This window comes from Erpetoichthys calabaricus, chromosome 2, assembly GCF_900747795.2.
Source record: "Erpetoichthys calabaricus chromosome 2, fErpCal1.3, whole genome shotgun sequence".
NCBI classification, from domain to species: domain Eukaryota; kingdom Metazoa; phylum Chordata; class Cladistia; order Polypteriformes; family Polypteridae; genus Erpetoichthys; species Erpetoichthys calabaricus.
The window spans coordinates 261456654-261475782 of NC_041395.2; the positions used below are offsets into that span (position 1 = coordinate 261456654).

Sequence of the window (19129 nt, forward strand, 5' to 3'; positions counted from 1 at the left end):
CCCCGGGGCCTCCTCCCGGTTGGACGTGCCCGGAACACCTCACCAGGGAGGTGTCCAGGAGGCATCCTGATCAGATGCCCGAGCCACCTCATCTGACTCCTCTCGATGCGGAGGAGCAGCGGCTCTACTCTGAGCCCCTCCCGGATGACTGAGCTTCTCACCCTATCTTTAAGGGAAAGCCCAGACACCCTGCGGAGGAAACTCATTGTATTCGCGATCTCGTTCTTTCGGTCACTACCCATAGCTCATGACCATAGGTGAGGGTAGGAACATAGATCGACTGGTAAATTGAGAGCTTCGCCTTGCGGCTCAGCTCCTTTTTCACCACGACAGACCGATGCAATGCCCGCATTACTGCGGATGCCGCACCGATCCGCCTGTCGATCTCACGCTCCATTCTTCCCTCACTCGTGAACAAGACCCCGAGATACTTGAACTCCTCCACTTGGGGCAGGATCTCGCTACCAACCCTGAGAGGGCACTCCACCCTTTTCCGGCTGAGGACCATGGTCTCGGATTTGGAGGTGCTGATTCTCATCCCAGCCGCTTCACACTCGGCTGCGAACCGATCCAGAGAGAGCTGAAGATCACGGCCTGATGAAGCAAACAGGACAACATCATCTGCAAAAAGCAGTGACCCAATCCTGAGCCCACCAAACCGGACCCCCTCAACACCCTGGCTGCGCCTAGAAATTCTGTCCATAAAAGTTATGAACAGAATCGGTGACAAAGGGCAGCCCTGGCGGAGTCCAACTCTCACTGGAAACGGGTTCGACTTACTGCCGGCAATGCGGACCAAGCTCTGGCACCGATCGTACAGGGACTGAACAGCCCTTATCAGGGGGGCCGGTACCCCATACTCTCGGAGTACCCCCCACAGGATTCCCCGAGGGACACGGTCGAATGCCTTTTCTAAGTCCACAAAACACATGTAGACTGGTTAGGCAAACTCCCATGCACCCTCCAGGACCCTGCTAAGGGTATAGAGCTGGTCCACTGTTCCGCGACCAGGACGAAAACCACACTGTTCCTCCTGAATCCGAGGCTCGACTATCCGACGGACCCTCCTCTCCAGGACCCCTGAATAGACTTTTCCAGGGAGGCTGAGGAGTGTGATCCCTCTGTAGTTGGAACACACCCTCCGATCCCCCTTCTTAAAGAGGGGGACCACCACCCCGGTCTGCCAATCCAGAGGCACTGTCCCTGATGTCCATGCGATGTTGCAGAGGCGTGTCAGCCAAGACAGTCCTACAACATCCAGAGCCTTGAGGAACTCCGGGCGTATCTCATCCACCCCCAGGGCCCTGCCACTAAGGAGTTTTTTGACCACCTCGGTGACCTCAGTCCCAGAGATGGGGGAGCCCACCTCTGAGTCCCCAGGCTCTGCTTCCTCATTGGAAGGCATGTTAATGGGATTGAGGAGGTCTTCGAAGTATTCCCCCCACCGACCCACAACGTCCCGAGTCGAGGTCAGCAGCGCACCATCCCCACCATATACAGTGTTGACACTGCACTGCTTCCCCTTCCTGAGACGCCGGATGGTGGACCAGAATCTCCTCGAAGCCATCCGAAAGTCATTCTCCATGGCCTCCCCAAACTCCTCCCACGCCCGAGTTTTTGCCTCAGCAACCACCAAAGCCGCATTCCGCTTGGCCTGCCGGTACCTATCAGCTGCCTCCGGGGTCCCACAGGACAAAAGGGTCCTGTAGGACTCCTTCTTCAGCTTGACGGAATCCTTCACCACCGGTGTCCACCAGCGGGTTCGGGGATTGCCGCCACGACAGGCACCGACCACCTTACGGCCACAGCTCCGGTCAGCTGCCTCAACAATAGAGGCACGGAACATGGCCCATTCGGACTCAATGTCCCCCACCTCCCTCGGGATGTGGTCGAAGTTCTGCCGGAGGTGGGAGTTGAAGCTACTTCTGACAGGGGGCTCTGCCAGACGTTCCCAGCAGACCCTCACAACACGTTTGGGCCTACCACGCCTGACCGGCATCCTCCCCCACCATCGAAGCCAACTCACCACCAGGTGGTGATCAGTTGACAGCTCCGCCCCTCTCTTCACCCGAGTGTCCAAGACATGTGGCTGCAAGTCCGACGACACGACCACAAAGTCGATCATCGAACTGAGGCCTAGGGTGTCCTGGTGCCAAGTGCACATATGAACACCCCTATGCTTGAACATGGTGTTCATTATGGACAATCCGTGACGAGCACAGAAGTCCAATAACAAAACACCGCTCGGGTTCAGATCGGGGGGGCCATTCCTCCCAATCACGCCCTTCCAACTCACACTGCACCCGACCTCCTTGGCCCCTCCCATAGGTGGTGAGCCCATGGGAAGGGGGACCCACGTTGCCTCTTCGGGCTGTGCCCGGCCGAGCCCCATGGGTGCAGGCCCGGCCACCAGGCGCTTGCCATCGAGCCCCACCTCCAGGCCTGGCTCCAGAGTGGGGCCCCGGTGACCCGCGTCCGGGCAAGGGAAAACGCCGTCCAAAATTTTTTTCTTCATAGGAGGTTTGTTTAACCGCTCTTTGTCTCATCCCTCACCTAGGACCAGTTTGCCTTGGGTGGCCCTACCAGGGGCATAAAGCCCCGGACAACAGAGCTCCTAGGATCATTGGGACACGCAAACCCCTCCACCACGATAAGGTGATGGTTAAAGGAGGGGCAATACTAACATATTCCATAGTTTTCTGCCAGATAGTGTTTGGTTTGTTAGGATGATTGTTGTGATGGAGAGTTGATCATTGATAATTGTAGTGACCTCTTATACCATAAATTGGAATAAGTGAATTTAAAATGCACATTTTTCCCTTCACGCTATATCAGAAATCAACATTAAAATGTCTTAGGTCTTCAGTACTTATTTAAGCCTTACAGGAACAATATTAACATATTCTATACTTCTCCACACTATTGAATTTTACTTTGGCAGATTAAATTTGGTGCATCTGACAAATGTTATACCATGTTCATTTAATTAGGAACTGGTCTAGTATCAGTGACTGTGGGTATGTGTGTATGTCCTGTGATGAACTGGAACTTCCACCCGGTGTTTGGTCCTCTCTTGCACCCTGTACTACCAGGATGAATGCTGCCTCTCTATGACAAGTTAGAAAATGGGTGGATGGGTGTAGTTGTTGAGATCTCATGAAATGTATGGATTTTACAATTACCATTTTCAAAGAAACATGTAAAAATGCCTCAATCAGTTTAGCATGTAATTTCTTCACTTTATTATGTTTACAGTACTGACACTTTTCATTATTTGTGTTAAAGACAGCCAATATACAGTTAATGACAGTACTATAAAGTAAATATGGAAGTACAACTTCATGTATTGTTACAATTTTGAAAGCTGCAAATCTGCTCACAATATTTAACATGCATCATTTTGTAGAGTTTGAGCTGTTTGTCTCTGCCAGATTTTGATGCAATACCTTTGTAAGAATATTCTCTTTATATAATAAACTGTGATATTTATTAAATATAAGATTCATTTTTTAATGACAGATGTAATGAAGGTCAGTTGCTATCCCACAGCCAAGTTATTCTTTGGATGGAGTCTGCATATTCCCCCTGTGTCTATATTTTTACTTTTACTTGAGTTTCCTCCCATATCCCAAAGACATACAAGTTTAGGGTGAAAGATGACTCCAATGTAGCCTGGTCTGTGCAGTGTGCACATCTTTCAGAATGGGCTCCTGCTTTGCACTCAATGCTTCTGGCTCCCCTTAAAAATGGATGACTGGATGAATGATGTAATGTATTTCAATTTTCAATTAGTTTTTCATCATGTAATCCAAAATGAGAAATGCTCCTATTGTCTAAAATCATTATTCAGGATGAAATCATTACAGATTATATCACTGTCAATGATGACTCCAGAATGGCTGTGGATAAAGAAGGATATAGTTTGTTACAGCCACAGAGAAATAATTAAGATTCTTGAAAATTTATTGAGGAAAGAGTGCCAATTTCACTTTGTTTGTAGATTTAGAAAGATTTTGCACAACCACAAGTGAGCATTTATAGTTGGGTGTCATCATCAAATATACAGAACTTAAAGAGGTTATAGTATACCAGTAACAGCGCACTGCACGATAACGTGCAGTGAATACTTGACTTGAGCATTCCTAGTTTTCCTACTCTTTCTCTGTACATTTAGCATTCATTTGTTCAGAGGTTGATGCGCTTGCTGCTTCCTGAGCAGCTCTTCCTTTCTCCACCCTTCTTCTCTTCTTTCGTCAGCATCTTTTCGCATTAAAACTGATGAAGTCAGTGTTTGTGTTGCAATTACTTAGTATGTATTCTTTAAATGTTTTCAATCTGCCTCAAGAATGATTTAAGATATGAAGAGGTAGAGGAAGTGACGGCGAAGGTGGTAGGGATGAGAACAGCGCCCGCCCTGCTGATCGCAACAGTTAAGAGTTAATTTTACAATAAAATATAATTAAAATAAAAAGAGGAATAAACTTGGTGGTGAATCATCACCCCAAAGCGGAAAGTCACATAGTATATGTGTACCAAATTTCAGGTCAATTGGTGAAACGGTTTGCGAGCTACAGGTGATTTAAAATCCTGGACAGACAAACGAACAGCCACGGTAGTGTATTATAGATAAAGGATTGGTTTTCACAAACATAAAATGTGGATGTTATACAGTGATAAGCCAAGCTCAGTACCTTAATGGCCAGCATCATTTAGACAGAATATTAGGCACAGGGCCATTTCTTTATAGTAACTGGAGACAGCAGGGACTGGATCAGTCTTTAATGAAAGATCAACAAATTTTAAACAGAAATAAGCAACAATGGGTGCATAATAATAGTAGAAAAAACAAGAAGGCAATTTAGAGAGCAGACAAAAAGACAACGACAGTAAGGTTTGTGCAGAGAAAGAGAGATGGTAAAGATCTGATAGAAATGAGGAAGTTAAAAGTGGGGATCTTACCTGGAAAGATATTGACAGCTGAGGTGTGAAGAGATCTTAAAACTTGTTGGGATTTCACTGACTTGAGAAATATACCAATATTTAAACTGTCTTAGCTATCTAATTTGTTGGGTTTCAAGTCTTACAGTTATTCCGACCTTGATACATTACAAAATTCAAAAAAGGGCTTCAATAAGAAAACCAAATCTTAAGACTTGAATGAGATCTATTCATAAAACCAGCCTGGCCCCAAACTCAAGAAGTAGACTTAACAGTTTGCAGAGACCAAAATGGACTAAGGCTGAGAAATTCTCACAATAAAGAAGAGGAAAACTGTAAAACCTCTGGCACACTGTAACAAAACAGAGTTTCCTTAAAATACTTAAATAATTTATTCCTAAAGCAAAATAACAACAAAAGGAGCCAAAAATGTTTGCCAGAATAACTATTCTGCAACAAAGGATGGCGTGGTGAGGGCAGTTTATTTTAAGAAAAGAACCAAGAGCTGAAACATAGTCTAGGATACGTGTCAAAATCTCTTAACACAGAAGCTAGAAATGTACCCTCAAAGCCAGAATTTTAAAACTAATTCACTGTCAAAATCAAAACCAAGAGGTCAACATACTAGAACACTAAATACATACAATTTTGTGTTTGAATCCTCAATCTCAGATAACCAGGAAGGGCATGAGACTGACCTTTATACCATTACATTGGTGATTTCATGAGCAGTGAACTCCAGTACATTATAACATAGCAATACTTTGGCAAAATACAATAACAAAATTTTAAATCCCAAAATTCAAAACAAAATACAGCTGAAGAAACATGATTGTATGCCAATGCTTCAGCATTGGCACTGAGGGTTCCCCAAACATATAAATGGGTTGGGGCAGCCCAGCAGCTACTGTGCCGGGAGACCCTGCCGCCCTCCACAGGCTCAATACACAAAGGACACGAAATATAACAAATAATTTCAACAAAATTGAATTATCTATTAAAAATATATAATAAATATTTAAAGTACTTTATTAAAGAAAAATATAATACAAAACGTAGAAGAACATTTTACAGTCTAAATTACAAAATAATACATGAAGAAAAATATAATAAAGAAATAAAAAGAAAGGACACTAGAGCCAGGGTCCCTGGCTATACCATAACAAAAGGGCATTATTTTTATTCTAACCCTAACCATAAATATTATAGCCAAGAATTTGTGCAAAAGCTCTGAGTCTGTACTCGGGGATAAATTAAAACTGAATAAAGCTTGGATGGGGTGCCAATCCATCACTGAAAAAAATTACTCAACCCTGGCCAATGCAGAGTCACATACACTATGCTACTGTTCTGCCCTTTTCTTTACTCTCATACAGCTAATTGTACATCTTCATGACTTTTGTAAGTGAATTTAAAGAGAATACAAAATAGAAAAAGTTATTAACAAAGCAGCATTCAATATACCCTGTAGCGGAAATAGACCAAAACTGCTGGCTTGTTAAAGGCAAAGCTGTTCTTTTCTTAAAATGCACAAGTTCTTACTTACACACTCCCTGAAATATCAGTTTGAAATTAGAAAATCATAAATCAGGTTTAACAGGCTGTAGCCACACCACAGCGGATAGTTGGATTGACAGATGGTCGCCAGATGAATCTCATGCTAACAGCAGGAAAACATGCAACCTTCACATAGGCACTGACATACCATAGAACTCAACAGTAGTTCTTGGAGCTGTGTGGCAGCTTTTCTGTTGAGTGCTGAGTGATAAGTCTCCCAAATTGAATTTCTGATCAGCCTAAAATGTAGTTAACATATTATAATTTGTAAGGTTTCTGTAATAAATCTAGAAAAATTGATGACTCTGGTCCATTGCATAACATGTGTTCATTATATTTACACCTGACATATTCCATCTCACAATTATTAGACATGATGCAGGTAGTGTTTTGGATGCACATAGAAGCCATGCTCTGTATTAAAATCTTAAGTGATAAGTCAAGTGTATAAACCAATACGATTTGTTTTTAAGCAAGAGTTCTTCCAAATTGCACCAATAGTAAAGGAACAAGGGGTGGTCTTCATGAGCAACCAAAGTAATGATGTTTTTGCTGAGGTCCTATTGATTGTGCTGTGCATGCCAATGATTTAAAATGTTATATAGACCTAGAATATACTGTATTAATACTTTTCTGAAGGCTTGCTTTCTCACACTAAATGAATCCTTAACAAGCTCCAAAAGGTCTTTTGTTACAAAGCTAAAATATTGCCAATTTAGACATTTATTTTTGTTGCCAAGAATTAAGACTGCGCCATATGTTAGTCTTCGTTTATTTCTTCATAGCAAATTAAACATGTTCAAATAGTAAAGGAAAAGTATGTATAATGACCACTCTAATTCTCTAAATGGAACAAGTTACTCATTTCCTTCTTTTCTGCAGAGAATCATCTAATAGCTAACCACTCACACCCTTCTCTTGTGATGCCCACTCAATTACGACACTAAATGTCACTTTCTCCTTCTCCATTTGGGCACTGCTCTGAAGGTAGCCGTCAAAGCCACCATTACAAAAGTATGATGCTGTCCATGCCCAGAGAAAGTAGGTGTAGGATTCTTGACCCTGTTGCTAGATAGGTTGTCTGCATTTGTCTGCCTGCTGCATTCACTGCATACCTTGGTCTGATGTAAGGGTGTATTCAGGAAGAAGGTCTGAGAACACAAACAGTCTGTCAGACGGAATATTACCCCATGGAACTGAGACTGAGATTCATTTTATGATGTTTACAATCTGTATTTTTCTTTCTATATTTCACAGAGTGAGATCATTTCGTATTGGGGCTACCCAGCAGAGGAGCATGAAGTGACCACAGAAGATGGCTATATTCTTAGCATTAATCGAATCCCAACTGGCAAAAACATATGCAATCTGAAAGGAAGTAAAGGTAATTGTATCATATTATATGAAAAAATGGCAGCTCAGTGGCACAGTGGTTGGTATTGCTGCCTCCTCCCAGTTCAAGTGTTCTGAGATTGAATCTAATGCCTGTTCATTGTGTATATGAAGATCATACATTCCCATTGTGCCTGTATGTTTTTTTGTCTGATTCAGGAGCTTCACAAGGCATTTATAACAAACATAATTTTACTTACACAAGTATTAAAGATGAGATGCTCTTTTTAAAGGAAAGTGGATTTAGGTAGGGGAGCTTGTAAAAGTGTTTGATTTGCATGAATGTTATAATGAAGTCATGGTATTGTCCCCATGGAAAGAAGTAACTAATGACTGCCCCATAACCAAAATCTTCAGTTGGTCATCCTATTAGACTGTCAGGGCTAAGAGGGGCAAGACTAGTGTGGGTAATGAGTCTTAGTGGTGCAAATAGTGGACATAATAGGTACCTTTTTAAAAATGTCTTTATTTGTTAAATTTGAAAAGTGTTTTGCAAAAATATCCTGCATTGTAAATGCTCGTTCTGTGTACACTGATGTGAATTTCCCATTGGGATTAATAAAGTATCTATCTATCTATCTATCTATCTATCTATCTATCTATCTATCTATCTATCTATCTATCTATCTATCTATCTATCTATCTATCTATCTATCTATCTATCTATCTATCTATCTATCTATCAAGGGGGTGGGCTGGGTGTTACAATAAATAAGGCACCATAAATAATTATATATTTTGTTTGTAAAGGATTATAGTTTGCTGGGCTTTTAAGAGGAACTTCATTCTTTAAGACTTACCTAATAATACCTAATTTCCCATATCACCTTAGAAAATTAAGAAAAAAATGTCAGAATGTGATTTTAATCATTTATTTTAAATCCAATTTCAAATTAATACCATCTTTTATAGTGAACGTCTGTAAGTGCTTAATTTGATTTCTCATATTTTATGAATAATATTCTATGTAAATGCCAATAGGAACTCTGCTCTGTTGGGCCCTTCAGCGAGTCCCTTAACCTGCAATTGCTGAGTGCTTTGAGTAGTGAGAAAAGCGCTATATAAATGCAAAGAATTATTATTATTTATTCTGATTATAATTTAAATAACCTTTAAACTTCAATCAGAAAATACTGAAACACTTCACTGTTTTAATTCATATTCTATTTGTTACTACCCCAATATGACACTTTGTAAAATAAGTAATCCAAATATATTAAATTTAAAAGATAAATGGAAAAGGAAAGAGACATGTCATGTCTCAGGGCGTACAAGATTGACAATACATTCATAAACATAATAGGATGTTTAGCTTTGTTAAAGTATAAAGAGAACAATGGCACCACATTTCTAATGTGCTGAATGTTACATCCACCCACAACATTATAGCCATTATTTCACTAATAAAGAAAAATCTTACTGAATGCCATGACACTGTTTATCAGAATTCTTATATAATCATTGTAAGCTGATGGGTGGTGAAGTGGTTAACCCAGATTGGGGTACAAATGACAAGCTGGTTGCTGCCAGAGCACAAGTTTACATAACCCCCATTTCTAACATAGGGTTAGCTCTAGGTGCTCCGATTTTCTATCCACATCTCAAAGGTGTGTAGGATAAACCATCTGTTAAACGTGAATTGTTAGTTTATGGTTGTGTTCCCTAGAATGGACTGGCATCCCATACAGGGTTGGTTGTTATTTTTTGCCTAATGCTGTCAGGACAGACTTTGTTCTTCACATCCACCAAATTTCTCAACAAGTATTTTCCAGTAGAAGGCTGTGTGGAGACAGTGCTTCATCCAACAAGAACCAACCTTAGACTGTGTATCAGTACATAGCTGATTTGAAAATCAATTTCTAGATTTTTGAGAAAAATCCTAGTGTTTTGAATGTATTTGTCCATCTCTCCATCTATTTTCTGGTTTGCTTATCAAGTTTATGGTCACATAGTTCCAGTGTCTATTATAGCAGCATTTGGCACAAGATAGAAATCAACACATTACAGGATCCAGTCTCACAAACACGCGCACACACACAGACACAAACACACAGTCACTTACAATGGGCCAAATTTGTAGTTACCAGCTAATTTAACACACACGTTTCTAAACTAGGAAATTGAGTACTGGAAAAGTCCACACAAAGAGCGGGAGCACAGGCAAAATCCACACAGACAAAGGCATGGCCTGGATTCGAACTCTGGGCTCTGCAGCTAGGATGCTCCATGGCTAATAACTCTGTCAACTTAAAAAGGAAAAAATTGCAAAAGCAGCTCTAAATTCTTTCAGTTGGGAAATTTTCACAGAAAACATTGCCTAAATGAGGATATGAAACTGAGTAGTATAAAGGCTGATGAGAGGTCACATGTTAAGGTCGTATATGTTGTACTGGTGGGACGAAATAGTCAGTTAAGGTGACCTGAGAGGCCACCACAGTAAGCTTTGGCCCAGTGTTTGAGTCAGTCAGAACTTTCCACTATAATAGGATGTAGTAAGAACACCAGGCATGGAACAGTGAAAGCCTTATATTTAAACAGCAGGTCAGACAGCATAAAAATGTTTCTGGGGTGCCTCCCTTTTCAAATAATTACCTGTGTGAGTAACTGACAGATGTGAACACCACGAGACAGAATTTACACAAATCCTTAAGTGACCCCCTGACTTTGATCAAGGGCTTTTACATACTCAAGGCTGAGTGTATACAGTTTATGCATAAAAGTATCCACTATCCTCCAAACTAATTCATTCTACTTCAGGGTTTTAGGTGCCTCTCCTACCTACATTAATTGTAAGGTAGGAACTGACACAACACAAAAAGAACTCTATTCTATCACCATATACAGTATTTGTTGTTTATTTGGCAGACACCTTTACCAAAAAGCCACTTACAAGACTATAATTCATTTGTATGTACATTTTCTGTCCTACTTATTCAGGGCAGGGTCACAGGCCCTGGCTGCTTTGGAGACATGGTAAGCATCACTCAGTTCTCTTTATCACATATTAAGGCTAAGTGACTTGTTCAGGCTTACCTGGTTAGTCAGAGGTGGATGTCAAACTGTTAAACCTCTGGTTTAAAATCTGACGTTTTAAACACCCTGACAGCCTATTTATAACTTCTCTTTGTAGAATTAGCAAAGCAAAAACTTGGACAGGCAGAATGCTTTTAATGATTGGTATAAAATAATTCGCCTACAAGAGCTGTTCTTGTTAATTAAACCAATTGCGATCACCTTTTCTTTATGTTGACTGCATTTGTATTATGTGAAGCATGTATGAGTCAGGTGATATATTTTGATACTACAGTAAAAAAAAAAGACATTTATAAAGCGTCATTTAGATTTTATTCATTAGATTTTTTTAAATAATGGTGAGTTATGCCCCCCTGCTGGTAGAAAAGGAGAGGTTCATAATGTGCAGCTTTGCCCTGTTAAATTAAGAATTAGTTTAAATAATTTCAATTTTTACAAATCTGTATCCCTAAATATGTCACAGTAGTATGTTAATAGGCTAACATTAAGAAAAAAATAACATTTTGCATTGTAAAGTGTAAGCTTTGGGCAGCTTTTTCAAAATACAGAAATTATGATATAAAATACACTATGTTTGTATATGAAGTCTGTGATTACTGTATTAAATTATAAGTGGTGTAAATATTGCAGCTTTAGGAGACTGATTTTGAATCCTGGCCCAGTCATTGTGTGTAGTTTGGACAATTATTCCATATCTATGTGTTTTACCTCTGTGCATTCTGCTTTTCACAAGACGTGTGTATTGGATAAATTGGCCCTGTTAGTGGTTTGTTCCTGCCCTGTGCCCCCAAGACAATTAAATGGATTAAATGAACCAAAGGATACGTAAAATGCTTTTAAAATTATAATCAACAATGTCTGAATGCCTTTATATTTCATTTTGAAATAATTTCAATAAACAGCACTGTGTACAATGCCTTAACATAATTATCAGCACTTAAGACGCATATGCTTTAATGGACACATTGGCTTCTTACATATTACTGTGTTGCCTCAATATGCCCTGGAGAGGATTTCAGTCACAATATACCTTCACTTTGACTTGAGGTTCTTATGTGATTTCATGTCTGCAGGACCGAGGCCAGTAGTATTTCTACAGCACGGACTGTTGGCTGCTGGCAGCAACTGGGTAACAAACCTGCCAAGCAACAGTCTGGGATTCATCTTGGCTGACGCCGGTTATGATGTGTGGATTGGTAACAGTCGGGGTAATACATGGTCTAGAAAGCACGTCACACTCAGCCCACAGGAGAACAAGTTCTGGGCTTTCAGGTAAAAAGACCAATATTGCAATTCTTAAGAAAGAAATATGCTATTTGTTCTCCATTCAAATTGATGTGTTTGTATTTTGGTGAAATAACACCTACTATATAAATGCCTTGCTCTTTTAGACTGTTAGTAATTACCTTCATCTAAAATGGAATTTGAAAACAGTAGTACATAATCATTATTACCTTTTACGTTATGCTATATACTTTGAATGTATCAGGTGTTACACCACTGAAGGGTGGTTTGCACTGTTGGGTTACATGCCCAAGACTCTGGATTCAGATCTCAGCTGAGTCACTGGATGTTGTGCATTCTCTGAATGTTTGTGTGGGGATTTGTTAATTCAGCTTCACACTATAGTATATTTATTCTTCTAGCATACTTATCATATTAATGCTGATTCAAACTACTGTAAACCTACTCCCATACATTCAGCTAATTTTATTTTATATTATATCAAATTACTGTATGTGTAGGCTCTTTCAAACATTAATCATTTCCCTATAATTCTGACCACATTTTATACACTTTGTCATTGACAAGTATTGAGTTAGCATTGTGTTTCTCTGCAAGATTTTCACCTTTTTATGATTCATGTGTCTGCCTAGAACTTTGAATTTAATCCAGTATGTCTGTGATACTAGAGTGTCTGAATGTCTATCCTCATGTTGTCACCTTGCTTTTGCTGCACTGACATTAAAACATAATGCATTGTTTTGTCCTGTATTCTTACATTCAAACTTTCTTTCATTTATGACTCATATATCTGCTGTTTTCCATATAAATCTGTTGAATCCTTCCACACGTAATACTGTATTGTGATATCCCTTAAAAAGCACAATCCCAAATACGGTATATAATAAACTGAGTAATTAACACAAAATGTACAAAAATTGACACAAAAAATTCTTCAGGTATTCAAAGGGAAAATCCTTACATACTGATTTATGTGCTGCACACATTCTCTTTCAAGCACGCAGCTACAGTTAGGTCCATAAATATTTGGACAGAGACAACTTTTTTCTAATTTTGGTTCTGTACATTACCACAATGAATTTTAAATGAAACAACTCAGATGCAGTTGAAGTGCAGACTTTCAGCTTTAATTCAGTGAGGTGAACAAAACGATTGCATAAAATTGTGAGGCAACTAAAGCATTTTTTTAACACAATCTCTTCATTTCAATATTTATGGACCTAACTATAGCTTTTTGTTGTGGAAGAAATAAAGTGTAGGTGGCCATGCTTTGCACCTACTGTACTTGTTAGTGGGTAATGTATTGGGTGCTTACTTTACTTACCTTACTGATCCCCATAATGCTTTACATTTTTTAATGAACTTTTAATGAATTTAAGTCTAGATGGAGCCTTTCCCTTTATACTTAGTAATTATATATAGATAGCAATAGGTTAGTATATTAATAAAATATTTACAAAGTTTTTCATTTTTAACATTTACTTGATATCTCTGTGCATTTATAGTCTCCATGACTTTTAAATCATCTTGCTTATTGCATATATATGGTGGAAATGTAATATGCTTAGTATTTTTTAAGAAGCAGGATAGTGGTGCTGTGGTTAATGCTTATACCTCATGGACCCAGCATCCTCAGACTAAATCCAGTGTACAGTCGCTGTCCATATGTAATGTGCACATTCCTTCCCAGTTTGTGTGGGTATTGTGCTTTGATTTTTCTCCCCACATCTCCAAAGACATGTGTGTGTTAGGATTATTGGTGATTCCAAATTGGCCAAATGTGAGAGCATGAGTGGACCCTGTGATGGACTGGCACCACGTCCGTGGCTACATTCAGTCCTGCAGGGAGAGGTTCTGTCCCCAACAAACCTGAACTCAGTTAAGCAGTTTGAGTGTTTTATGCTGTGTAAATCTTTTCAAGAAAACTAATAATTTCCACTTACCTGCTGAATTGGGGAAGGAAAGCTTCATGAAAAATGTGCAATTGGAAAACAGAGCCTGAGACTATAAGCAGTATACAGCATGCTAGATGTTCCAGAACCTTCACTTTCAGTGTTATCACATATCATTATGACCATGTATTATTTTTAATGTATGAATTATTTTTCACATAAAATTTATTTCTGTAGGTTACAATTCATTTTTAACCTGCAAGACTCACTCTTTATTCCCTTCTTTCCTTCTACAAGGAGCTATGGCTCGTTAGTTAATTAGACCCATTATTAGTTTACTAAAATTGCTTAAATTATGTTGCTGAATGTTTCATTTTCACTTGCTGTTGGCCATGTTAGCTGCTAATAATGCCTACTGGCTAAAGGTTTGGTGTGTATTTCTATCAGTCTAGGCATTTGATGACTGAGATAAAGCAATCAGCTTCATGTTTATTGTCCTAGTGACCTCTCAAGTCACTTGAAAATTGCCATTTGTCTATTTTCAGTACCAAATATTCCACATGCTCCACAATGTTCAGTAGAAAAAATACCCACTTAGGAACTGGACTTTGGTGCAAGTGTTGTAGGACAGTAAAAATACATGCTGCCTATTGCACTTATAATGGAGACATTTTAATGCTCTGTCACACCTTAAAGTAATAGTCATGCATCTTCAGTAGATCTTCTACAATTTCTGGCTGGTAGGTGTTGGGATTTTTAAAGATACATCTTACTTACCCAAATAATGTGGCATGGCTAATGGATGCTATATGTATGTTAAAATTTGGTGACAAGGTAATAACCATATGATGTTCCTATCAACAAGAAGGCTGCAACCATCAAAGAATTACACCTAAATACTCCCAAGAAAACAAAATACCACAGAAAAGATATCACAAAATAGCAATTAACAGTTGTGGCCACTAGGGTGGCACACCCGCTCCCCAAACACCCAACACATAAGAGACACAAGGCACAAGTCCAGCACACCACACATTTTATTTAGGTGTGCGAAACTCCTTCCTTTTGTTCCCACCACCTCAGCACAGTTACAATGAGCACAACAGAATATACAGCACACAATGCCTTTTCATTTTTTCTGCTCTCCTTTCCTTTTTCTCCTGCCTCCACTCCTCCTCCGGCAAGCTTTGTCTCTCTCTCCATCCCAACTCTGGCTCCCTGTGAAGTGAGGCGGCTCCTTTCATGCTGCACCTGGGAGCACTTCAGGAGGCTCATCAGCATTATCTGGAGGACAGCGGGAATCTGAGGCACTGTTGCAACCCAGGGGAGCTGGCATCTAATGCTCTGGGGGAGGCAGTGACCTATGCATATCTGCTCCCCCGGTCCTTCCAGTATATCTCCCTCTCTCCCGGCCGTCCATCACATAATAATAATATAATAATATTAAGTCAGCATGCTCAGGGCAGACCATAATTGTTACCTTGTTACAACTTTGTGGATTTGTTACCTAAAGATAACATTATTTTGTGCTTCCAGACTTCACGGAAGCTGCATTTTGTATGTGACCATTTGTTATAAAGCAGCATGGTTACAAGGCACGTGATGTGGTTGCCATGTAACTTATGACTTTATGGTGACCAAGAAATATATGTTGGCTGCTCACTTTAAACAGCATCCAACGAAATGAGGGACTAGTGCTTGAGCTAAAAAACAATTTACTAGAAAATATATCTATATTTATTTAATTTTGTGTTTGACTTTGTCCTTGGTTTATCCCTTTGTACATGGGTGAACACTGAAAGAACCTGTGAACTGACCTTAGCAAAACCCCTTGATGATCATTTTAAAAAGCCCAATAAATCGATGTCAACTGACTGCTTCCACTTGTAATTAATGAACTGTTTTCTATCCCTGCCTCGATGCTTACTGAATCATGGTTTGATGTCTGAACAAGCAAGTCAGCCAAGAGATATAAAAATGTTTATGGATTTACTTTTTATTACATTGTCCAAAAGGTACCTTTTACACCTCTATGGAAAAGCAAACCTGTACCTAATAAAAAATACACATGTAAGATGCATGCTGGGCAGTTCATTTATGATATTTCCTTCTTTAAGGACTAACTGAGCTGATTTTGGGAGGCAGAACTAGTCAATGGGGTTGCTACAGCTTCCTATGTTACATGTAACAAATCTGAAGTGTGCTGCCAAATAATCACGTGACCAAATAATTGGGCAGTGCTTCAAAAGCTATGTTCAACCAGTCACAAGCATACTGCCATCTCATTAAAACCATTGACCTATCGAATGTGCTTTGACTTTGAGTGTTCTGTCTCTTTCAGTATTTACTGTGTATTCACCCCTTATATTTACTCAGTGGGTTTTTTATTTAGAATACACTTTTAGAAGGCATTACACATAAAAATGAGAAAGTAATAGAATCCACAAAGTAGACAAAACTATAAGGAATTTCATGGGCAGTATTAACCAGAGAAGGAAGCAGGTGAAAAGTCCCTAGCACACAATGATAAAAGAAACACTTCATTTATTATATTTTAGGAGTACAGATATAAGTTAGCTGTCATACACAAAGGAAAAGGTGAATTATCTGCAATTAAAATGACTTTTATGGTTTTTTATCTTCAATTTAGTTATGATGAAATGGCTAAGAAGGATCTCCCTACAGTAATAAACTTCATCACTAATGCTACTGGGCAGCCTCAGATCTACTATGTTGGTCACTCTCAAGGTACCACAATAGGTAAGACCCATATGTTAAAATAGTCAATGGATGGGCTTCTGTAACCTCAAAAAACAATTTATACTCTTATAAAATAAAAAATAACGCATTTCATAACTAAATGGTATTTTACCATATACTCTACAAAAAGCAAATCTTTACTGAAAAATATTTTTCCTTGTGTCTATGAGGGTTTCTCACAAGCACTCCTGTTTTCCTCCCAGTCTCTAAAAATATAAGGATTATGTTTCTGAGTGAGTTTCAATGATGGACTGGAACAATGTCCAAGGTTGGTTCTTACTATGCATATTATGTGATGCTGTTTGGACAGACAACAGACAGCTCCTGAAGACATGCACTGGATCAAGTGTGTTCTGTAAACAAATGTTATGACTGGATGGTGTTCAGTAAATGTTAGTGTCTATTCTTTAATGAAAAATATCCTTAAGGGTTTCTATGCATACCTTAAAAGAAAACTAAAGGGACTGGAATGTGTAAATTTGCTCTGTGATATACTGATATCAAAAAGAGACCTCCTAATGAACAAGAAAAATGAATTATGCCAAGAATGCTTGATCATTTATGGTATTAGTGGAGCGATGGTCTCACAACAGAATCAAATGCAGACAGACACAATGCTGATGGCCTAAGAGGTCATTAAAGCCTGGATCTTCGTTTTTATCCAGGACACTCGCAAGCCCAGACACTCAGACTCCTTGCTCAGATGAATGAATGAAGCAACAGATGAATGAATGAAGCAAAGCTGAACAAATATTATAACTCTCTTAATACAATATTTTTTACCTGGTCTGTATCATATTTGCAGATAGCATGGTGACACAGTGATTAGCACTGTTTTCTCACAGCTCCAAGAGAAAGTGTGTCAGTCTGTGTGGAGTCTGCACCTCTTCTCTGTCCCTGTGGGAAATCTGCCTATGGGTACTCCAGTTTTTCTCCCACATCCCAAAGACATGCATGCTAATCTAACTGCCAACTTTAAATTGCCCTGATTTTTAGTTGATTGTGGCTGTATGCATTAGTGAACCTTTGGATGAGCTGACACCTTGTTCAGGATTTACTCAGACTCGGGCTGAGGCTTAAAAATGGATTAAGTAGATACAGTAAACAGATGAATATACAGATTACTTTATTCCACTGAGCATTTTAACCTGTTGATTCTGTGAGTTTCTCCTGAAGTGATGTTACCACCCCAGCACCCCACAGAGTAGAGAATCCTACTAGGCATCACAGAGTTGTAGAATATGTAAAGGACGCAGGCATTGTAAAATTTAAAGCAAAATAAGTTTTGATTTAACACGAGTAGCAATTAGGCTTTAAAGTTCAATTTCTCTGTTTAACTTCCCACTACTGACTCACTGTGTACATAAGGATATCTGCCAGTGCTTCTGATGTATAAAATGTATACTGTAAGTATGTATAAATACAAAAAGCTTTAGAAAGAGTGTTGAGGTGATATATAAAACAAAATGCAATTGACTGTAATGATGTATATTGTGATGCTTGTTGGTGCTTTACATACTCTGCAACAAAGTTTGATTGAGTGGGACAATGCTTTCTGTGCTAGATGCTGTATAAAATAAATTTTGACTGACTGGAAGGATGTCTATTGCATGGAACCTCATATGATAAAGTCTTATTGGCTAAAATTCAAAACTTTAATATTTCTATGATGATGCAGAAATTACTACACATTGGTAATGCATATTGTATGAGCAGGGTGATATTCACAAATTAATTAATTAATTTTTTCTTTTTATTTCCCTTAGGCTTTATTGCCTTTTCCTCCTTGCCAGAGCTAGCAAGCAAAATCAAAATGTTTTTCGCTCTGGCACCCATTGCTACAGTTGCCTTTCCTTCCAGTCCTTTGACCAAATTGTCTCTTTTGCCAGAGTGGCTTAACTGGGTAATTAATTCTTACAATATGTGCTATTGAATATGAGTATATTCTCTGTAATTTACTATTTTATGCTTTGTTTACTGAGTACACTGTGTTTCTGTTGGCCAAGTCCATAAAACAGTTATATTTTTAGTATAATCATTCTTTTAATATCATGGTCTGTATATAAAATATGTGCCTTTGCATTTGTATACTTATATTTGTTTGTGTCCTTTTCCTTTTAGAAACTGTTTGGCAGGAAGGTATTTTTTCCTCAAACTAAAATCACAAGTTGGCTGGCAAATCAGTTCTGTAGCCGCAGCCTTGCAAATGATCTTTGCGGAAACATTTTTTTTGTCTTATATGGGTTTAAAGAAAGTAATCTTAATATGGTATGTAGATGATCGCACTTTTCTTATATATTTACATGTGTATT

The 19129-nt window shown here is 39.1% G+C and overlaps 1 protein-coding gene across 2 annotated transcripts in view; it reads left to right on the top strand.

Annotated features, from left to right (window-relative positions):
- Window positions 1–19129, top strand: part of LOC114646987 (lysosomal acid lipase/cholesteryl ester hydrolase-like) — a 31932-nt gene that overhangs the window by 5097 nt on the left and 7706 nt on the right. For both annotated transcript variants that reach the window (XM_051923145.1, XM_028795435.2), the window contains exons 3-7: window positions 7753–7879; window positions 11994–12192; window positions 16708–16817; window positions 18584–18720; window positions 18939–19085. In XM_051923145.1, coding sequence (XP_051779105.1) covers window positions 7753–7879; window positions 11994–12192; window positions 16708–16817; window positions 18584–18720; window positions 18939–19085 — 720 coding nt within the window. The remainder of the gene's footprint in view (window positions 1–7752; window positions 7880–11993; window positions 12193–16707; window positions 16818–18583; window positions 18721–18938; window positions 19086–19129) is intronic.